The following is a 19232-nucleotide window of genomic DNA, read 5'->3' as shown; positions in this document are numbered from 1 at the left end:
GACAAAATAAATAATAAGGTGATAAAACAGTTTAGGTCTAAACACATGCGAGAGGTTGAGATCATTAAATAGTCAATTAAGTCTTACTTTGCATACATGAGTGGTTTCAACGAAAATTCCAATACTAACAATAAGATTAGTCTAAGAAAGATCCCTCACACAACTCTTCTAATTACTAGGCTTTAGCGGAGGACTAACACGATCTCAGTGAATCAATTAATTTCACAATTGAAAGTAACTAGGAAAATAAAAGAGTGAGGGAAAGAGTTCACCGAATCCTGGGTTTGGGGGTTTTGGGGCAGCAACTAAAAGGTTTTTCCGATCAGGACGGTTGCCTCCTTTGACGAAATTTCCTCTGGCAGCACCCTGGATCCTGATCGGCGAATTGGGGCAGCAGCTGGAGGATTTTGGAGCAACAGAACTGCTGTTTCTGCTGCTGGAATTCTTCTGGACAGCACCCAGGGATGAATGGACAGCTGCTATGGGAGCCTTGGCAGCAGTTTGGACTCTCCAGAAATTTTGGACAGCAAAACAGGAAGTTCTGGACTGTGGGACAGCCAGGAAATTTGCTGTAGTTTTCTGGACAGCACTTCGTGGCTGAACGGAAAACTGGACTGCAGCGTTGTGAAGGCAGTAACTCCTCTCTAGGTCACGGTTTGGGAAGATTAACGTTGGGGGAAAGCCTTCCCAAAAGAAAATCTGATTTTTAGTCTCAGATTATGTAACTTGTGATGGTAGGAAGGGTCAAAAGAAATAAATCTGGATTTATTTCAGAATTATCTAAGTCATGGATTTGAATTTTGAAATTCAAATAAGAGAGGAGGGAAGGGACAAGGTGTGTTTAATTATTTCCTTAATTGAAAGCCTTCAATAATGAAGGAAATAATTAAGCAAGAGGGGAAGAGGGGGCCGGCCATAAAGAGAAGGAGGGGAAAATTGTGTCTAAGTTCAATGTATGTGGTCCCCATGCAATCAATATAATTATATGAAATTCTGAATTAATTTCAGATTTTAGAGATTGAATGGGTCTCCAAAAATAGAATTCATTAATATGGGATTAAATTTGAAATTCAAATAAGTTTGAATTCAAATCAAGAAGTTTCCATATTAATAGAAAGGTATTTTAGGAAAGTCATTAAGGGGAATTTGAATTTTGAAATTCAAAATCCATGAGGCATTTGGAGGGTATTAAATTTGAAATTTTAATTTCAAATTCAAAGAGTAATCAATGCATTAATTGGGAATTGAATGGAGCTCCAACCAAGGTGAGGCCGGCGGCATGTGGAGAGAGGGGAAGAGTGTGGGAGCCATTAAGGGGTTTCCAAATCAACACATGAGAGTTAGGAAAGCTTATGATGAAGTCCATTTGAATTTGAATTTCTTCATAATGCGGACTTAAGAACTTTTCTAATTAGGAATTTCCAAATTTGGAAACAATTTGAATTTTGAAATTCAAATTCCCAAGAAGGCTAGGGAAGGGAGGTGTGAGGAAGTGGTGGAGAGGGAAGAGGCCGGTGGCAAGGTGGCCGGCCGGCAGAACTAGGGTGGCCGGCGGGTAGGGGTTCCAATGATGGTGAAACTAGTGAGAGGTTTGGCTCCTTTCAACTATTGGCCGTTGCTTGCGGGAGATTGTGGTGGAGAAGAAGAATGTTGCATGAAGAGGGGAGAAAGACGATGAACAAGAATATACGAGAAATATAGAGATAATTAACGAACTCACACAGAGATCGTAAGAACCGCGAACCTCAGACTCTTCCAAAGATTGACGGGTATTGCGAATTACCCTCCTCGGGCTTCTCCTCTCATGAACCTATGTTGCACCGATACGGATACGGCGACACGGATACGACACGAAATGGATACGGGACACGTCAATTCTTAAAAATATAGGATACGGGTACGACACGGACACGTCATCATAATTTATAAATCATACATAAAAATTAAGAAAGCAATCAAAGCATAATATTTGAAATTACAAAAAAAATGACAACAACATCATTTGTAGCCTTGTAGCTTATAATATCAAAATATAAGTAAGCATTAAATGTCTAGTACAACAACAAAAGCATAAACATAAATTGTCTAGCACATAGAGTTTCAACTATTCAATAGAAGGAATGATATGATTAGCTTCTTCAGTGGTTTGTCTTTGAACTTCTATATCATCTTCAATAAATATCATAGCTTTTAATTCAGGCTCATCATGTGAAAGATTAGTAATTTCTAATATTCTCATATCATCAAGAGACTCAAATCCATCTCGAAAATGAGAGAACTTTGCTCGCAGCCGTGGAAGTAAATACAACGCATCTTTTTTTTTTCCCGGATTTCTTTTTGGTTTTCAACGGACATGTGTATCGGATGCGCGTGTCCTTTTGAAATTAAATAATATTTTAATTGGATACGTATTTGGTGTATCCGACACGTATCGGTGGAGTATCGGAGGCGTATCCGTGTATCGGTGTATCGGATACAGCACACCTTCATAAATAGGTGTATCAGTGCAACATAGTCATGAACTCACTAAGAGATCACATGAACTCACTAAGAGATCAACAAGAACATAAAACTTTTCATTATCAATAATCATCATCCCTTTTCCAAGAGGAAGGGGAAGACTTAAATAGCCAAATACATGAAGGAAAAAAAAGACACAAATGCCCCTAGGGCCACATAAGACAAAACCCTCAAGTGAGGGTATAAATGGAAAAGTACAAATAACAAATAAAATACATCAAAATAAGTAGACACGATCATAGCCGTTGATCTTCGATGTCCTCATCAGGCTGATTGATACGGCTCTGCAGGACAAACGAGCTAAGGGGCTATATTTTAGGTGTGACGAGAAGTTCACATTGGGCCATAGGTGTAAAAACTACACCTTGCAGGTCCTTTTTGTTTGTGATGAGGAATAGTCCGAGTAGAGGAAGAAAAAGTGGTAGAGGAAGAGGAACCCTTACACTTGGAAGTGGCTGAGGTTTCGTTGAATTCTGTAGTGGGATTTACCCCGAATCACACTATGAAGATGAGGGGGAAGATAGGAGGGGAAGCTAGACTATTTTGATAGATGGTGGGGCTACCCACAAAATTTCATATTCAATCATATGTTTGACAAGCTGGGGCTAAAGATGGTAGATGCGGGATTCTAATTTGAATCCAAATTAATTTGAATTTCAAATCCCTTTTCTAATCAATATATATAATTTAGGAAGCCCCTCCAATCTCTCCAAATTTGAAATTAATTTCATATTTAATTACCCCATCACATTTAATGCTATGGTCCACATACATCGAATGTGAACATCTTTCCTCCCTCCTCCTTTGCCCCCCCCCCCCCCCCCCCCCCCCCCCCATCCTAATGTTTTCCTTCTTAATTAAAGGCCTCAATTAAGGAGATAATTAATTCCTCTCTTTCCTCCCTCTTTTTATTGTTTGAATTTCAAATTCAAATCCATTAATTAAGAAAAATTTGAGATGAAATTTTAGATCTTTAATTTTTATTACAACCCCCCTCTCCGTTCTACATAAACACGTTTGGTTTATAGTGAAAAGGTGTTTGGGTTTTAGTTCGGAAAGGAATAGATTGAATACATATTGCATCGACTGTTGCAAGTCAGTGATGTGATGTAATTTGTTTAGAATGTTGACTTGGCTATCTTTTGAGATGTGACAATTGTCATCAAGTTTAAGTGCTTTGGTTTGTTTCAAAGGAACAACTAGAAGAAATACTTGCAATAATTAAGATGGAAGACAACAACATCAAGCCTTTATCCTACTATATGGGTCGGCTACATGAATCCTTTTTCTCCATTGTGTTATGTTAAAAGTTAAATTCTCATTTAAATCTAATAAAGAAATGTCATTTCTAATATTTTCTAACCAGTCTTTTTAGGTCTACCTCTACTTTTTTAGGTCTTTTTAGATGAAACACACTTTAAAACAAATTGGGCATAAGTAAGAAGTTTAAATATAGTTTTAATCATTCTCATGGGTTACAAAACATTATGTTGCTCATAAAGATATATTTGTAATTGCCTAGTGAATTGTGTTTTTCAGGCTGCCGACTTTAATGTGGCTGCTGCCCAACAAGGAATTGTTTATATTGATGAAGTTGATAAGATCACTAAAAAGGTTCTGTAAATTCAACATTAATTGTGTTATACTTTTTTATGATGAAACTTTTCTTACGAATGAATTTACATTGTGTGCAGGCTGAGAGTCTAAATATTAGCAGAGATGTATCTGGGGAAGGTGTCCAACAGGCATTGCTGAAAATGCTTGAAGGAACAGTGAGCCCTAGCGCGCACATTTCCAAATAACATTCTTTATCTCTTGCATTTAACTTTATGCTTTGCATATTTTCTATTCTATGTTTCTTTCTTTTTCTTTAGAATTTTTATTTGCAAAGCAGATAATAATTGATCATGGAGAGGAATTGAACGATCCTCTCCCCCTCCAAACCCTTGCCCCTGGCCACATTCTTATTAGTTTCTTTTCTCTTAGGTTGTTAATGTACCAGAGAAAGGAGCAAGAAAGCATCCACGTGGTGAAAATATCCAGGTGTTTCTACACTATAGAATTTATCAAGTGTTCTTTGTTGAATTTATGATGCATCTACTAGTTTCGTTTCTGTTTTTTTTTTCTTAGCATTGTCAAAAATGTTTAAAAAAAAAAGGAACCATTTTTTTTTATTTTAACTCTTACCAATTATTGAGTTAATGCTTATATTGGAAAGTGACTCCAATGAAATCACAATGTAACTTTTGTTTTTTTCTTTATTATCCAATCACAGTTTTAACAAAATGGATAAAAACTCGAGTCTGCTATTTCTCAAATGTATAACTGAAGCAATGTTTTTGTTCATACAATGTACTTTACCTTTATATATGCGGAACTGTTTTACATCAACCCAACCTTCAAAATGGTCCTGGTTGGGCTTAAATTTTAGTTGCCAGATATTTACTGAACTGCATCAGCCTATCTAAAATGTGGCATGATATCATGTTTTATTCTGAAACTAGTTGAGGGCTGATGATGATGATGATGGTGATATGGTACTATGTATTCCTTTTCCTAAATATAAATAAACTTTATATTGGGGATGGGTTGATTTGGATACATTCTGCTGCATGGATGGCTAATCCTGCTCAAAGTTGCTACTAAACCTGATTGGGCAGCTCCTCACCCCTATTCTATATCTAATATGAGTTTTTCATCATTTATGCAAGGTTTTAAAACTGGGTTTGAGCTTCAGAAGTTGAACTTTAGTTCTGGCACCCAGTTTACAATATTTCAAAATAATTTGTATATAACATAAATTAAATAACTTTAGAATATAATAATTGTGGAAATTATATATATATATATATATATAATTAAATCAATGACATGAAATAGATGCCATATCCTTGCAAGAAGCATAAGCTGAAATTCTCATCTACCCAGTAAATATAAAAAAATATTTCACTAATTTCCTTTATAAAAAAAACAGATCTCATTTAAATTGCTTTGTTAATTTTTTTTTCTTTTAATTCCTTATAACCAAACAAGGCCCAAGTGATTTAACTATTAAAAAAAAATAGAAAAGAAATTCGGCTGATACTGGCTTGAATTGACTAGTTCAATCATTTTCTTTCACTGAAAGTAGTTGAAATGGGTCTCAGACCATATTTGTTTTTGGCTTATTCTGGAGTTGTTCTGGTTGAAACTTTGGCCAATATGATCTTTTTGATTGTTTTCAGTCGAAACTTACAATTATGATTTATCAGTAAATTTCAAATTTTCATTTAAAGCAAAAGGCTTTTGTTGGGCAGCGTCAACCCAATTGAATTTTAAAAGAATAATGGCTTGCTATGTGAAATCAATGATTAGGGAAGATGCATAAAATGTATTTCTTCGATAAACCCATCAAACTATAATCTAAATATGTGTGTAGAATTGTTCTAACTATGAAATAAAAAATATAATAAAGTATATCACTATATCTAATGACTGTGCTGAATGCATTCCCTAACACCTGATGAAAGGTTAGGAATTAATTATTTTTTCAATCATTCCTTCTAATTGTTGCAAATATTTGGCATTAAATTAAACTATAATGTTATTTTCCTAATCGAATGTGGAAAAAAATAAAATAAAATATAAGAATTATGTATGCTAAAGATATTCTTACCTCGCTAAACAAAGTACTTGTTTTCTGACATATAGTATAGTCTGGTTGTTCTATTCAATTTTGTTTCCCTTTCTTTTCTTTGTATCAAGTAATTAATTCACCAGTAATTAGTAAATTGTATTGCTTCAATGGATACTCAGAATTAAGAATGTCTGTCCCTTGTTTAGCTTTCCTGATTGCTATTATTTACCTTATGACAGCTAGGATGAACTCCCCAATCTCTGCTTGCCATTTAGTTGGACTGTGCCATTGTCTTGTTTGCTACGGCTAACTGTTTTCTTTTTTATGTTCCTTCTCAGATTGATACAAAAGATATTCTCTTCATCTGTGGAGGTGCATTTATTGACTTGGAGAAGACTATATCTGAGAGGTTAACTGATATAGTTATTGAATTCATACTTGACTTGTTTCATTGTCCTTTCATGAAATTAAGAGGATATTATATCATAGGCGTCAGGATTCTTCTATTGGTTTTGGAGCACCTGTTCGTGCAAACATGCGGTCCGGTGGTTTGACAAATGCTGCCATCACTTCGTCTTTGTTGGACTGCGTATGTGCAATTTAATTGGATGTTGATTTAATCTTTAATTGTAGTTCAAAAATCTTTTTTTTTTAGGGTATTTACATCCGTAACTTCTTTGGTAATTAGAGTAATGCAACTCTATGTAGGTTGAAAGTGGAGACCTCATTGCATATGGTTTGATACCGGAATTTGTTGGGAGGTTCCCCGTACTTGTTTGCTTGTCTGCTCTCAATGAAGATCAGCTTCTTCAAGTAAATTGCTATTCTTGCAAATCCTTGTGCTGCCTTTGGTCTTTCTTAGCATTTATGCTCTTGAGTGGATTGTTTTCCTCCTTAGTGTTTACTACCTTATCTCGTCTCTCCTGGGAGCTCATGTTTGACAGCATCAGTAAATTATTACTTTTTATCTTTGCCTGATCTTTGTTCTTTTTAACAATCATCGTTTGCAGGTTCTTACTGAGCCTAAAAATGCCCTTGGGAAACAGTACAAGAAGTTGTTCAAAATGAACGATGTGAGTTTTTTGGTTTGTGCATATTTCTTTTAAAACTGAAGGGATGTACAAATTGACATACGGAATAATGATTTTTTTCCCTACATTGTACTATTTAACAGGTCAAATTACATTTTACTGAAAAAGCTCTGCGGCAAATTGCAAAAAAAGCAATTGCCAAAAATACAGGGGCTCGGGGTTTGAGATCAATATTAGAAAGTATTTTGACAGAAGCAATGTATGAGGTATGATCCCCTTGCTCATTTCCGAACTTAAATTTGAAGCTGGAGTAGTAAAAAAACGTTGTAAGGATCTTTTAGCTATTACTCTTTGGATGTGAATATGTTTAGACTTTCAAATCTCCTGGAATGTGATTTTTTTTTTCAAGTATGAGGTTTCTGATTATTCGATTCTTCTAATTCTCTTTCTTCTTTTAACATATTTATTAATTTGTTGAAAGGGTGACTGAATTTAGAACTGATTCACATATTTGAATATCATGTTTGTGCTATAACTCTTACCTTGTTGTGTTCTAATGATCAATTTGTTCTTGAAGATTTAGAACTGATTCACTTGAATTTGAGTTATGCTCTCTATGAATCATTAAGCGATCATTAGTTATTTATTCTAATTAGTTTACTTTAATGTGAATATTTGCATTTGTTGTTGTTGAGGAAGGTGAGGAGTAAATACCACAATGACGAAACAAGCAAGAAAGTAAAAGAGTAAAGGAAAATAGGATTTAAGATAGAAAACCCAAAATAGGGAAAAAATCAAGAAGCCATACCACACCAAGAAATCCACTATGAAAATGGGGAGAAATAAGTACAGATCTCTCTTGTTTCTCACTCTCTCCTTGCTTCTCTTCTCACATGCATCATTTTCAATGTTTACACACTCAAAATACAAGAGAAAGAAAAGTAAAATAACCCCAAGGGACACAACCTTCAAAAACAAGAAGAAAACCGTCCAGTCTGTCTAGCAATGTTACGGCACTCAAAACTCTGTCTTGATCCGTTGTGGCGTCATACCTATACCGCTGCGGAGCTCTACTCTGTTTTTTTTTTTTCTGATTGCAAACACGTTTCCTTTTGACTACTAGTTTTTTGTTTTTAAAAAAATTTTGTGATAGGAAATTGCTTTTTACAAAAAGATTTGCTAATATGTGGTGGCTTTAAGAAAGAGCTTTTCAACTTGATAAAAAAACATATTTATAATATTCATAATAGCTTTCAAAAGAATTACTTTTCTTATAACTTTACACTACATTTGTAAAATGCTACAGTTGTACCCGCAATGTAAATGCAAACAAGAATAAATGGGCTAAGATAATCAATGAAGCTTCTATTTCAGCCATTTTAAGCTTTGTGCCAATGCAAAATAAAGGGCATACCACATCCCTGGAGCTGTTTCCAATGTATGGTCGAAAGAGCCTTGTGCCAATATAACTTGGTACATATAGTCATATACGGATCAAAGCAGATGTGTTATCTTGCTTTTTGATGTTGTACATGTTATATTTGGTTAGCCATGGTATTTGATTTCCATTTTATAGGTTTTACCAAGTTCAACCCCTATGCTTTTAAGAATAATGGGAAGAGCCATACAAAAAAAGGAGATATTACAATACAATCTACTAAGTAGCCTGGTGCCCTTAAAGAGCAGAGAAAATCTTTGCTGGTTTAAACCCAACATGCATAGGGCAGAGTTGAAAGAAAGGGTAATTAATAATCTAGTGGGTTTATAGTATGGTAGGTATTATTTGGTCGTGGGCTTTTAATTGACATATTAGGATCTAGGTTGGCCTAATACACCTATATGATATAATGCAAAGAATAATAATTCATAGGTCATAACATACAAAAATTGAAAATTACACCACATTATAGTAAATGAGATTTGATAGTTGTACCCTAGAAACAATGCCAATTGATTGTCTCGAAATAGGGGTAACTCCTTGGGAGTTCCATCTGGATAAAATCTTTAAAATCTTTTAGAAATTTAATAACTTCAACAAGTACAAAATTGCTCATAAGTATAAAAAATGGCTTTTTTGGTGAGTAATATCATGATTATCCAAATTCTTGGCCCTCATTTACAAATTCTATTAGTCAGAATGAACTATTTATCCTTTTATTTGAGTATCAAGTTTTGTTTTGTGAGTAAGCTTTGGGGCCTACTCAACATGTTTAGGAGCGAGTTTAGTGGTAGCACTCTTATGTGTGGAAACATTAGTATTTTTTCATTCATTACAATGTTTAAAATTGCGCAATTGGGTATTGAGACATTTTTTTATTTGTGAGGTGAGGCGTAAGCCTCAAAATCTAAAAATTGCGTAAAGTAAAAATTCTGGGTGAATCTTTTGCGAACAAAAAAGTGGGCATGTCTTATGTTTGGCAACACCCAATCCAATAGAAGCGCACTTTTGTCACTTATTATCAAGTCTTTAGTTGAGATAATTTTTTGACTGCTTTTGTGGTAGGAAGAACAGTTAATAAAAATAATGTGCTCTTGGATGCATTTTTTTTTTCTTCAAAATTTTGCTTTTATATTTTTGGGAAAGGAGGTTTAAAGGCAAAAATAAAAAGCATAAATTGCCTCAAATGAAAACTAAGTGATAAGCGATAAGCTTTATCTACCAATATACTTGTGCTTACAATATAATATGATTACATGTACAATGCAGTCATAAGTATTAACTCTTTTCCAAAATAACTATTCGTTCATTAATGAAATTACATTGACAGCATAAACAGAATAAGCAATCACTTTAAGTAATCACCCCAAATTTTATAAGATGCATAAATCATTCTAAGCATTACATATCATAATTAGTGTTATAGGATGTTTTGAGAAGATTAACAAATTATATCAGGGGAAAGCTCCTTAGGTTAAGCATATTCCTTTCTGATTAATAGGAGAAATTTGCATTTTCATAATAATGTAATCATTAAAGAACACTAGTCTTTTATAGTTAATGTAAATAAAATAATTGCTCAATTATGTAAAGCCTCAACACTTGATCACAAAATCACTTCATTTTATCAAATTTATTCCTTGATAATATCACCCAGAAGACATTGTATACAGAGATCTTAAATTTTATCACTTGTTAACATCTACACCTTCATAGGTTTATCTAAATCTGTTGAGGCATGAAATTTTTACTCAATAAATCTCCCCTCTATGACTGAACGTATTATATCAGAACTTAGGCTCTTGTATCACTTGCATAGCCAGCCCATCGAGCTTGGTAGATTTAAACATAACTTGATATCATGGTGTGATTTGATAAATTTAGAGGTAATCCATTAAATATTAAATATTAAATATTCATAATAACAAGTATCATGGAAGCTTGTTTGGAGTTCACCCAACATACTAGGAATCTCTCTGAGAAATAAGGGAAGTTGATCCTTCGGGGAATCATATTATCGGATGAATTAAAGGAGATTAGGGTTGGGTTTACCTTGCATTGAGCTATTGGAATGAAGAAGACAAAGATCACTAAAGATTTTCTCTAGCTTTCCCAATGCCTTCCCTCTCTGGTTCTATCTCTTTACTCTACCCATCTTGTATACCATCAGGAGCGTGATGTAGGTAAAGGGCGATGCGAGACAGAAAGAATGTTGGCCATAGGGGTGGCGAGTGTGCACTGCTTGAGGCCACGAGAAACAGTGCACAAGATTCAAGGGATCGGCGTGAGAGAGGGTCTACTATCAAAATTTAAATTATGAATATTGTATGCTTATTTTTGCATCTTGCTTGCATTAGCTTGATTGTCCTGCATCAATTATTCTGACCAAATGTGTACTTTTCAAAGTAAATGGTTGGTCTGGAGATGTTTCAGTGCCTCTAGTTTTATTGAATTTACAGAAGTCTAATATGGTTATTCCACAATTAGTCATGGTGGTAATTGTAATGTCATTTCATGAGACGTGAACTTTTTAATAAGCATGAACCAAGCTTCACATTTAGCTCATTTATATCATCGTCATGAAAGATAGTTTAAAGAAATGAATATAGCTAATGCTATATACAATAATTTGCTTCAATGCTAACGAACTGTTATTGAGCTAAATGGCATTGCCTTAATCAATATTTGTGACTAGTATGGTTTTTGTTTTCCCCCATTTGAACATTTAATCATTTATAAATAGTAGCAAAACTCCTCTGGTCTGGTAATAAATTTTTCCTGCTTTTTTAGATTCCTGATGCAAGAGCAGGGAAAGAGCAAATAGATGCTGTTGTTGTTGATGAGGAATCTGTTGGATCTTCAAACTCGCATGGATGTGGAGCTAAGATTTTATATGGTGAAGCAGCACTTGAGCGCTTCCTTTCTCAACAAAATAACAAACAACCTGTGGTATGTGTCAGGAACCTACATAATTCATTTTCTTCAAAGTTGTGCTTGCTGTTAATGTTGACGACACTGAAATTTGGTCTTTATTATGCTCTTGATTCCATTTCCGGTGTATATTCATGGATAATGTTTCTGCCATGTAACTCGAACATTTTTGCTTGATTAGTTATCTTGTTTTTTGATAATGATCCAAATACTACTTTTTTTTTTTGTCTGTTTTCCTCAGCTCCTTAGGGTTCATTGGTAAATGGTAATTTTTGGTGCATCTTTTTTAAAATCCATTCAGTCAATATAGGCAGAATCTTTGCGGATTTTTCTCTGGTTGGACCATGAAAATAAAATCTGCTCTTGGTTGGAGGGTCCTGTTATGAGTTAGGTAGACAGTTTTAATAGGGATTTTTTTCTTTAGAGCTGACGCTTAGAAACAACCTAGTACCGTTGTCATTTTAGGCCAAATTGCTAAAGAAGAATTACAAGTTTTCTTGGTTCAAGGTATTTTTCAATGTTAAATTTCACTCTGTTAAAACCTGTGGCTTAGCTAACGCGCAATGATTTGAATTCCTCATGGAGTATCTATAAGAATTGTCTCAGGAAATACCACTTGATTTTTTTTTTCTTCTTAGAAATGTTCATTTGCAAGAACATGACTAATTAATTTTGAAACCTCTTTTTAGATGTAAAAATCAAACCTGTCTAGATTGTTTCGTATCAAAACTTAGGTTTTGTTTGGGACGGCTTTCTTACTACTTCTTAAAGCAGCTTTCTAGTACAAAAAATTTAATTCTTTTACTAAAAAATTGATTTAAGAAGCAGTAAGAAAGCTGTCCCAAACGAAGCCTTAAGCATTTGCAAGAACACGTCCCTTTCAAAGGTTGAGTTACTCTTGTCTCCTTTTTTTTTTCTTGATCGCAAGAAGTAATCTCAAGTTTCGTTTGGGACGGCTTTCTTACTGCTTCTTAAAGCAGCTTTCTAGTACAAAAAATTTAATTTTGTTACTAAAAAGTTGCTTTAAAAAGCATCAGGAAAGCTATCCCAAACGAAGCCTTAAGCATTTGCAAGAACACGTCCCTTTCAAAGGTTGAGTTACTCCGGTCTCTTTTTTTTTTCTTGATCGCAAGAAGTAATCTCAGGTTTCGTTTGGGACGGCTTTCTTACTGTATAAAAAATTTAATAAAGCCATCTCAAACGAAACCTTAGTCTTGATTTATTCTTAAGCTTGTAAAAATTGAGTAGCAAAAACATTTTGCATGAATCTCTATGTATGAAAATTCTTCGAGGATTTCTTAGAGGATTTATCCCCAATGCATAACCTTGCTTTTAGATTCCATCTTTATAAGCTGCTACTACTAGTCGTAACGATCCCTAATCTTCCACGATTATTGGTTCCATCTTTCTCAGCTCTCAGTGACTTTTCATGCTAACGATCCTTATTCCTCATTACTCTAGATCTCATTTTACTTGTTTCAGAGAACACTCGAGCAGATTGAATCTGAGGTGGAACCACCAGAGCTTGCTTCTAGAGCTGCCAGCATGTAATCCTTTGATCAAGTAATTTATTCTGTACATGACTGCTTTCTTTTTGTTCTTGCTTTAATAAAGTTCCATTCTGTAGTCCAAGGTGTAAAATTCTTCCATTAGGCTACTAGATTCTCATTACCAAAAATATTGTCGAACAAATTGATTTGGTAAGTGATTTTTCTTTTAATTTTTTTCTTTATGATTAGAGCATGTCAATGTAATTTTCTCACAATGATCTTATCAATTGCTGGCATTTCATCGGTTCTCACTCCTAGAAGATTGCTACCCTGTTTCATGATATATAATGAAAATATTACGTAGCTCATTTTGATCTATTGGTTGAGGGTTTTGGTTGCTAATTAAGAGGTTTTAGGTTCAAAATTTGTGTATGTGTAGGGCTGTCAAAGGCTAGTTTCGGGTCGGGTTCGGGTCAAACCCGAATCTGACCTTTACACTTTTTTACCCGACCTGAACTCGGGTCCGTGTCAACCCGAATCCGACCCACTTCTTTTTTGTTTTATTAAAATTTTTTTATTTAATTTGATTTATTTAAATCTAAATTAAGATAAGATTTACTTCAATTAATTTAAAATAAATCAAGTTTAATTTAGCTTGAGCAACATGGTTTATTATTTTTTGAAAAAAGCATTTATATCTTCTAAAACCCTTCTAAATAAATTTAAAACTGGTCAGACCGGGTTGATTTCGGTTTTTAGGGTCAATTCGAACTTGATCAGGTTTAGGTTTGAATTGACCAGAATCTGAAATTTTTGAGTCGTGTCTCCGTATGTGATGTGTGTGTCAATTTGTTGGTGGCTAGGGGAGCTTTAATAAAAACACAAATATAACTATTAGAGCTCGTAGTAGCTGTGGTAGTTTGAACTAACCTTTGATGTTGAAATAGATTGAACAGAAAAAGAAAAAAAAAGATAAAAAAAGGTCATGATATCTTGAAATTTTTTTGATCAAAATAGGTTGAAGATTGTAATTTCTTCGAAATATTGGTAATAGATGAAGAATTTAGGCTGCCTTCATGCTGCACTTATCTTGAACTTATCTTGAAGTAAATCTAAGATCAAAATTATGCCCAAACATCTGATCCATTGAGTATGCATTCTTAAATATTGGTACTGTTGACGTGATGTATTCTGGTTGTTCTCCGGACGATAAAATGCCTTCGACGTCCGCACAGAATAATATCTCCTGATTTAGGGTTTATTTGAGATAGCTTTTTTAGTTATTTTATTTGATGACTATTTTTTGTTATTTTCCCGCATCTTTTTAAAAAGTTTTATAATAAAAAAGTTGTTTTTATAATTAGGATAAGTTTATTTTTTAACAGCAATTTCATAACCAACTTTATAGAATATTGTAGCTGTCCCAAATAGATCCCTAACTTCCTACCTCTCATGCTTTATTCGCTTATCAAATTTAAATTGAGCGTTTTATCTTCATGATTATGATGTTGTTGGTTCAACAATGTCAGTCATAGGTTTCAATTTCTCATAATGTAAATAAATAAATAAAAAATTATTAAAGTTTTATTCAACCTAATAAAAAAAATAAAAACTAAATTCAATTGAATTCATTGAACATTTTCCTATTGTCCTTTTAATTTCCTATATTTTAGTGATTTTATGTGCTGCTTAATAATAAATTGAAATATAAATAAAAATTTTATTTTTAGTGATTCAAATTTTCTCAAATTTTCTTCTTTAATTCACCAAGTATTAATTATTTTACTATCGAAATATGTTAATTAAGTTATTTACTTTTCAAGCATTATAATTAAAACGTTTTTAACGTTTACTTATTTGATTAGAAGTTTAGAAAAATTCCATAACATTGCAATAAAATTTGTTTCTAAATTAAAATTCAATAAAAATTCCATTAGAAATTTGCATTATCGTTAAATAATTATTATATACTTCATTGTTTACTATATCATCATAGTTCAGCCCTATCTAATTTTTGTTGAATATCTGAATCATAAACTTCTTTTTTTTTTCTTTTTGTAGAAACTCCACATCATTCAACAGTAGTAAAGTATTACATAGGAGAAATTATTCTGTGCGGAGTCTGAACGGAAAGAACCGTCCGGATATATGAATGTATATATTGTGTATCAAATCTATATATACACTGTATTTGTACACAGTATGCATACTCACAGTTCGGATGATTCTTCCCGTCCGAACTCCGCACAGAATAATTTCTTATTATAGAGAGTAAAATGAATCTATCTTCTTATTCAAACTTTTTCAATGTTACTTCTACTCTCTATAGTTCCATTTTTCATCAACTTTCTCAACATGACAACCGACATCCCTTTTATTGATTGGAATAAGATTTCATTTGTGGCAGTTTTCTTGTTATTTTATATAACAGCTTTTTAATACAAAATTATTTTAAAAGAAAAAAAATAATGGTCAAAGTTGCCCCAAACGAAGCTTCAATTATACGCGGCAAACCTCAAGAAGGAGAAAATTTTGTTACAATCAGTGAATCAACAATTTCCTTTCAAAGCCCCATTTATTGACAATATGTGATAATCCATCTAACAGAAATTCTTGCCAATCCTATATAGTTCTAAATGTCAGTCTTCATTTTTTTTTCCCAACCTTCACCAATTTTCTCTGAGTCTCTTCATCATTTTGCTTGATATATGCATAATTTGAAGTCTCAAGACAGGCTGGAAAGAAGAACAAGTGTTGTTGAAAACTGATCTGAAATAAATAAATAATAAATTAAAAAACTAAAGAAGAAGACCATCAGCTTGTGGTCATCAAAAGAGACATCTTTGACAATTCATGCAATGGAGAATTTAGTTATTTTACTTTAATGATATCAATATCAAAACTGATGCTGTCTATAATAGACTAAATGATTCTTTGAATTGAGCTTAGAACTTTGACTTTTTTATTAAATTATTGTGCGGTTGTTGTATTGTGTTATTGAAAGAAAAATGAAGGTGTCATTGTTCTTATTGAGATAGACAAACTATTTTACTTTTAATGATTATGCAATCATGCATTAGTATGTATGTATGATACATAGTTTATACAAAATTAATGTTTTCTCTTCTTTATAGCTACATGTCTATGGAATTTACAGTCTATTTGGGACGGCTGTAATATTTTATAAAAATTGATTGTAAAGTTGTTGTTGTTGCAATCTTGGAGCCTGAGCTTATGCTTTAATTAGGGGTGTCAATTTCGAGTGACAGGTCGGGTTCGGGTCAAACTTGGAATTGATCCGATACTATTTAGGTCAACTCGAACGCGACAAAAAATTGCTAGTTTTCTGGTTTCTCCCATTTTCTAGTTAAAACGGGTTAAAAAAGGGTCAATCACTGGTTTCTGGGTAAAAAACAGGTCAATCTCAAGTTTTCGAGTCAATTTCGGGTTTTTAGGTCAACTCGAATCCGAACCGGTTTTTGAAACGGGTCGATTTCTTGAACTCGAACCCGCCCCATTTCGGGACCAGATTGACCCTAACCCGAAATTTTCGTGTCAGGTTCATGTCATGTCAAATATTGACACCCATAGCTTTGATGATAACAAATATTATTGGATTGTACTTAATGTCTCATATGCTTTATTATTATATTTTTCTATAATATTCAAAAGCTCAGGCAAAAAAAAATTATTTGAATTATGATTTATATTAACAGCTAAATTACTATTAAGTAAATCTTACTATTTATATTAAGTGATAGGTTAAATTAAATTAGATAATGATTTAATTCCGATCGAATAGGTGCTCTCAATAGTTGTAAGTGTGGAGTGGCAGTTATTGGTGGGCCTTTATTCTTATTGGTTTTCCTGCATTCAAGGATAGTTAGAAGCAGGGCAAATTATTGCGTTCGGTGTCTGGATTCGTGTGGACAACAATCTAGACGCGCCACATCAGCAAAATACATCGGGCCCCGATGTATTTGAGTGATGTGGCGCATCCGGATTGGTTGTCCGGTTGTCAGGTGACCGGATGCAATAATTCGCCAGCAGGTACTGCAGTGGGTGAAAGGTGATCTATGTAAGGAAGAATAAGAGGAAAAAGAGAGTTTTAGAAAAAAAGATTTAAGGTAAGTGGTTTGATTATATTACATTAATGTTATAGAACTTGTCTTTTAAATTTCTTAAAATTAGTAAAAATTTCTAAGGATAATTATGTTAGTATATGCAAATAGAGGAGATGTTACGAAGTAATTTACAAAAGAAAAAGGGAGCAAGGTGTCAGAATTGAGAAGACAACTCGTCAAAGAGATAAGAAATGTAATTTTAAATTGAAATAGTAAATATAATTACTTTAGATACATATGCACTTGTAATTAAATGAATTGAAGGGAGAAATATATTATACTTATTCAATTTATTGAATATGAGTATACAAATAAGTATTCATATATGAACAATTACATGTATATTTGAATAATTGGAGTTTAAAATAAGATGTGGTATGATTGTTTAAAGGTTTTCCTAGTTAACACTATTTTGAAAAGAAACTCATTACATTACATGTTGCATACATATACTTTTTTATGCGAGCGGTGTACGTAGTAGATAGATTTTTATGAAAGCATGAAGAATTTACAAAACAAGTATGAATTTTTAATTTTGAAGTCTAATGAATATCAAATTAGGGAAGGTTGACTATGAAATGAGATAATACCTGCGTAGCAGGTGGGGCAAAAGGGATCCCAAAAAAGAAAAAAATAGACTTCTATGTAGTTCAATAATGATAATGTCAACTTTACGTGAGTTTCATTGAACATTCTTATGAAAGCTAACTATGTGAAAAATAATAACCATAACCTTAGACGACTAATTATGAAATTATGTAAAGGCTTTAAATAAAATGAAAGATGATCTTGAACATATTTTAAGTTGTTTTATAATTATCTTATTAATTAATTTAGTCATGATTTCAATTATATTATTCATTATAATATTTTATAAATTTTTTTAGTTTGAATTACAAAACTTTCTAAGATTCATAACTCACATGTTTTTATACGGGCTATTGTTACAAGGAAATTTTGAAGTAGATTAGGCTCAGATTAATAAATTTTTAGTTTTAAATATTTAACAATGTGTGTGAGTCTACATGTGAGGTATGTTGATTATTAAATTGTTGTGATGTTTTTATTTTATTTTATTAATGGCTCTATAATTACTTTTAAAATAAAATTGAAACTATTTAGATGCTTCCATTTATTTAGAAAATGTGTTGTACTATCGATGAAATATATATACACAAAAATAATTAAAAGTTTTGGATGTTAAGAATTATGAATGTTATACTTTCTCTGTTACATTGTGTTGCTAGTGGGGGTATACTAGGATGTTACATTTTTTATATGTAATAATTTTAGGTTAAGAGTACACCAAGCGCCACCAAAATGATTATAGCTTAAGATTGGGTATTATAGGATTGATGTTTGCAAGAGTTTGTATTTTTATCTTTTCTTGAGTCAATATATTGTAAATGGTGTTTGGTTGGTAATTAGCAACCATGCACACACATAGAGGGAGAGTGAAAATAAAAAATATAAATATATTTTTTTTCAATAAATTTATTGTACAATCTCAATATTACTGAACAATCTATTGCTACAGAAATTAATTAAAATATGTCATTTTAAATGAAAAAAACAAATTTGAAAAATAACTAATCGTACTATTCGAACATTATATCGTACTAGACGATCAGTTATAATTATAAGCCTCGTGTCGAATCTAAATTACCTAAAATAAGCCATTTTGAAATTTGAAATTTGAACTATTTGTACTGTACGAATCAATTTGTATTGTATTATCTTTTAAATAATTATCTAATTAAGTTTGTTAATTAAGCAATCAAATCAAAGCTAATTGATTATATATAGAACATAGAGTATGATACATTATTGTATCGTATGAATCACCTGAGGAGTCTCTAGATGAGGTTTGGTTCATCTACTACGATCCAAAAATCGTACTATATGATCACCTGAGGACACTCTAGATGACTTTTGTTTGTCCTACACGAATCGATCTTGAGTTGAACTAATTTTATTGTACTGATATTCATTAATACAATACAATCAATGAAGAAATTGAACTGATCGTACTGTGCTAACATGTAATCATGTAGTACTAACACTACAGGAAAAACAGTGAAA

The 19232-nt window shown here is 32.8% G+C and overlaps 1 protein-coding gene across 1 annotated transcript in view; it reads left to right on the top strand.

The window, feature by feature from the left end:
- Nucleotides 1-13343, top strand: part of LOC110108508 (CLP protease regulatory subunit CLPX1, mitochondrial) — a gene marked incomplete at its 5' end in the record, with an annotated part of 48325 nt that extends 34982 nt beyond the window's left edge. The window contains 10 exon segments of the mRNA XM_020839181.2: nt 4060-4134; nt 4215-4292; nt 4507-4563; nt 6475-6545; nt 6626-6725; nt 6845-6949; nt 7147-7209; nt 7311-7433; nt 11396-11554; nt 13019-13343. Coding sequence (XP_020694840.1) covers nt 4060-4134; nt 4215-4292; nt 4507-4563; nt 6475-6545; nt 6626-6725; nt 6845-6949; nt 7147-7209; nt 7311-7433; nt 11396-11554; nt 13019-13087 — 900 coding nt within the window.
- Nucleotides 13344-19232: the final 5889 nt, after the last annotated feature.

This window comes from Dendrobium catenatum, unplaced genomic scaffold, assembly GCF_001605985.2.
Source record: "Dendrobium catenatum unplaced genomic scaffold, ASM160598v2 fragScaff_scaffold_325, whole genome shotgun sequence".
Lineage (NCBI taxonomy): Eukaryota > Viridiplantae > Streptophyta > Magnoliopsida > Asparagales > Orchidaceae > Dendrobium > Dendrobium catenatum.
The sequence above is the reverse complement of the archived record's forward strand: the minus strand, read 5'-3'. Positions and strand labels throughout refer to the sequence as shown.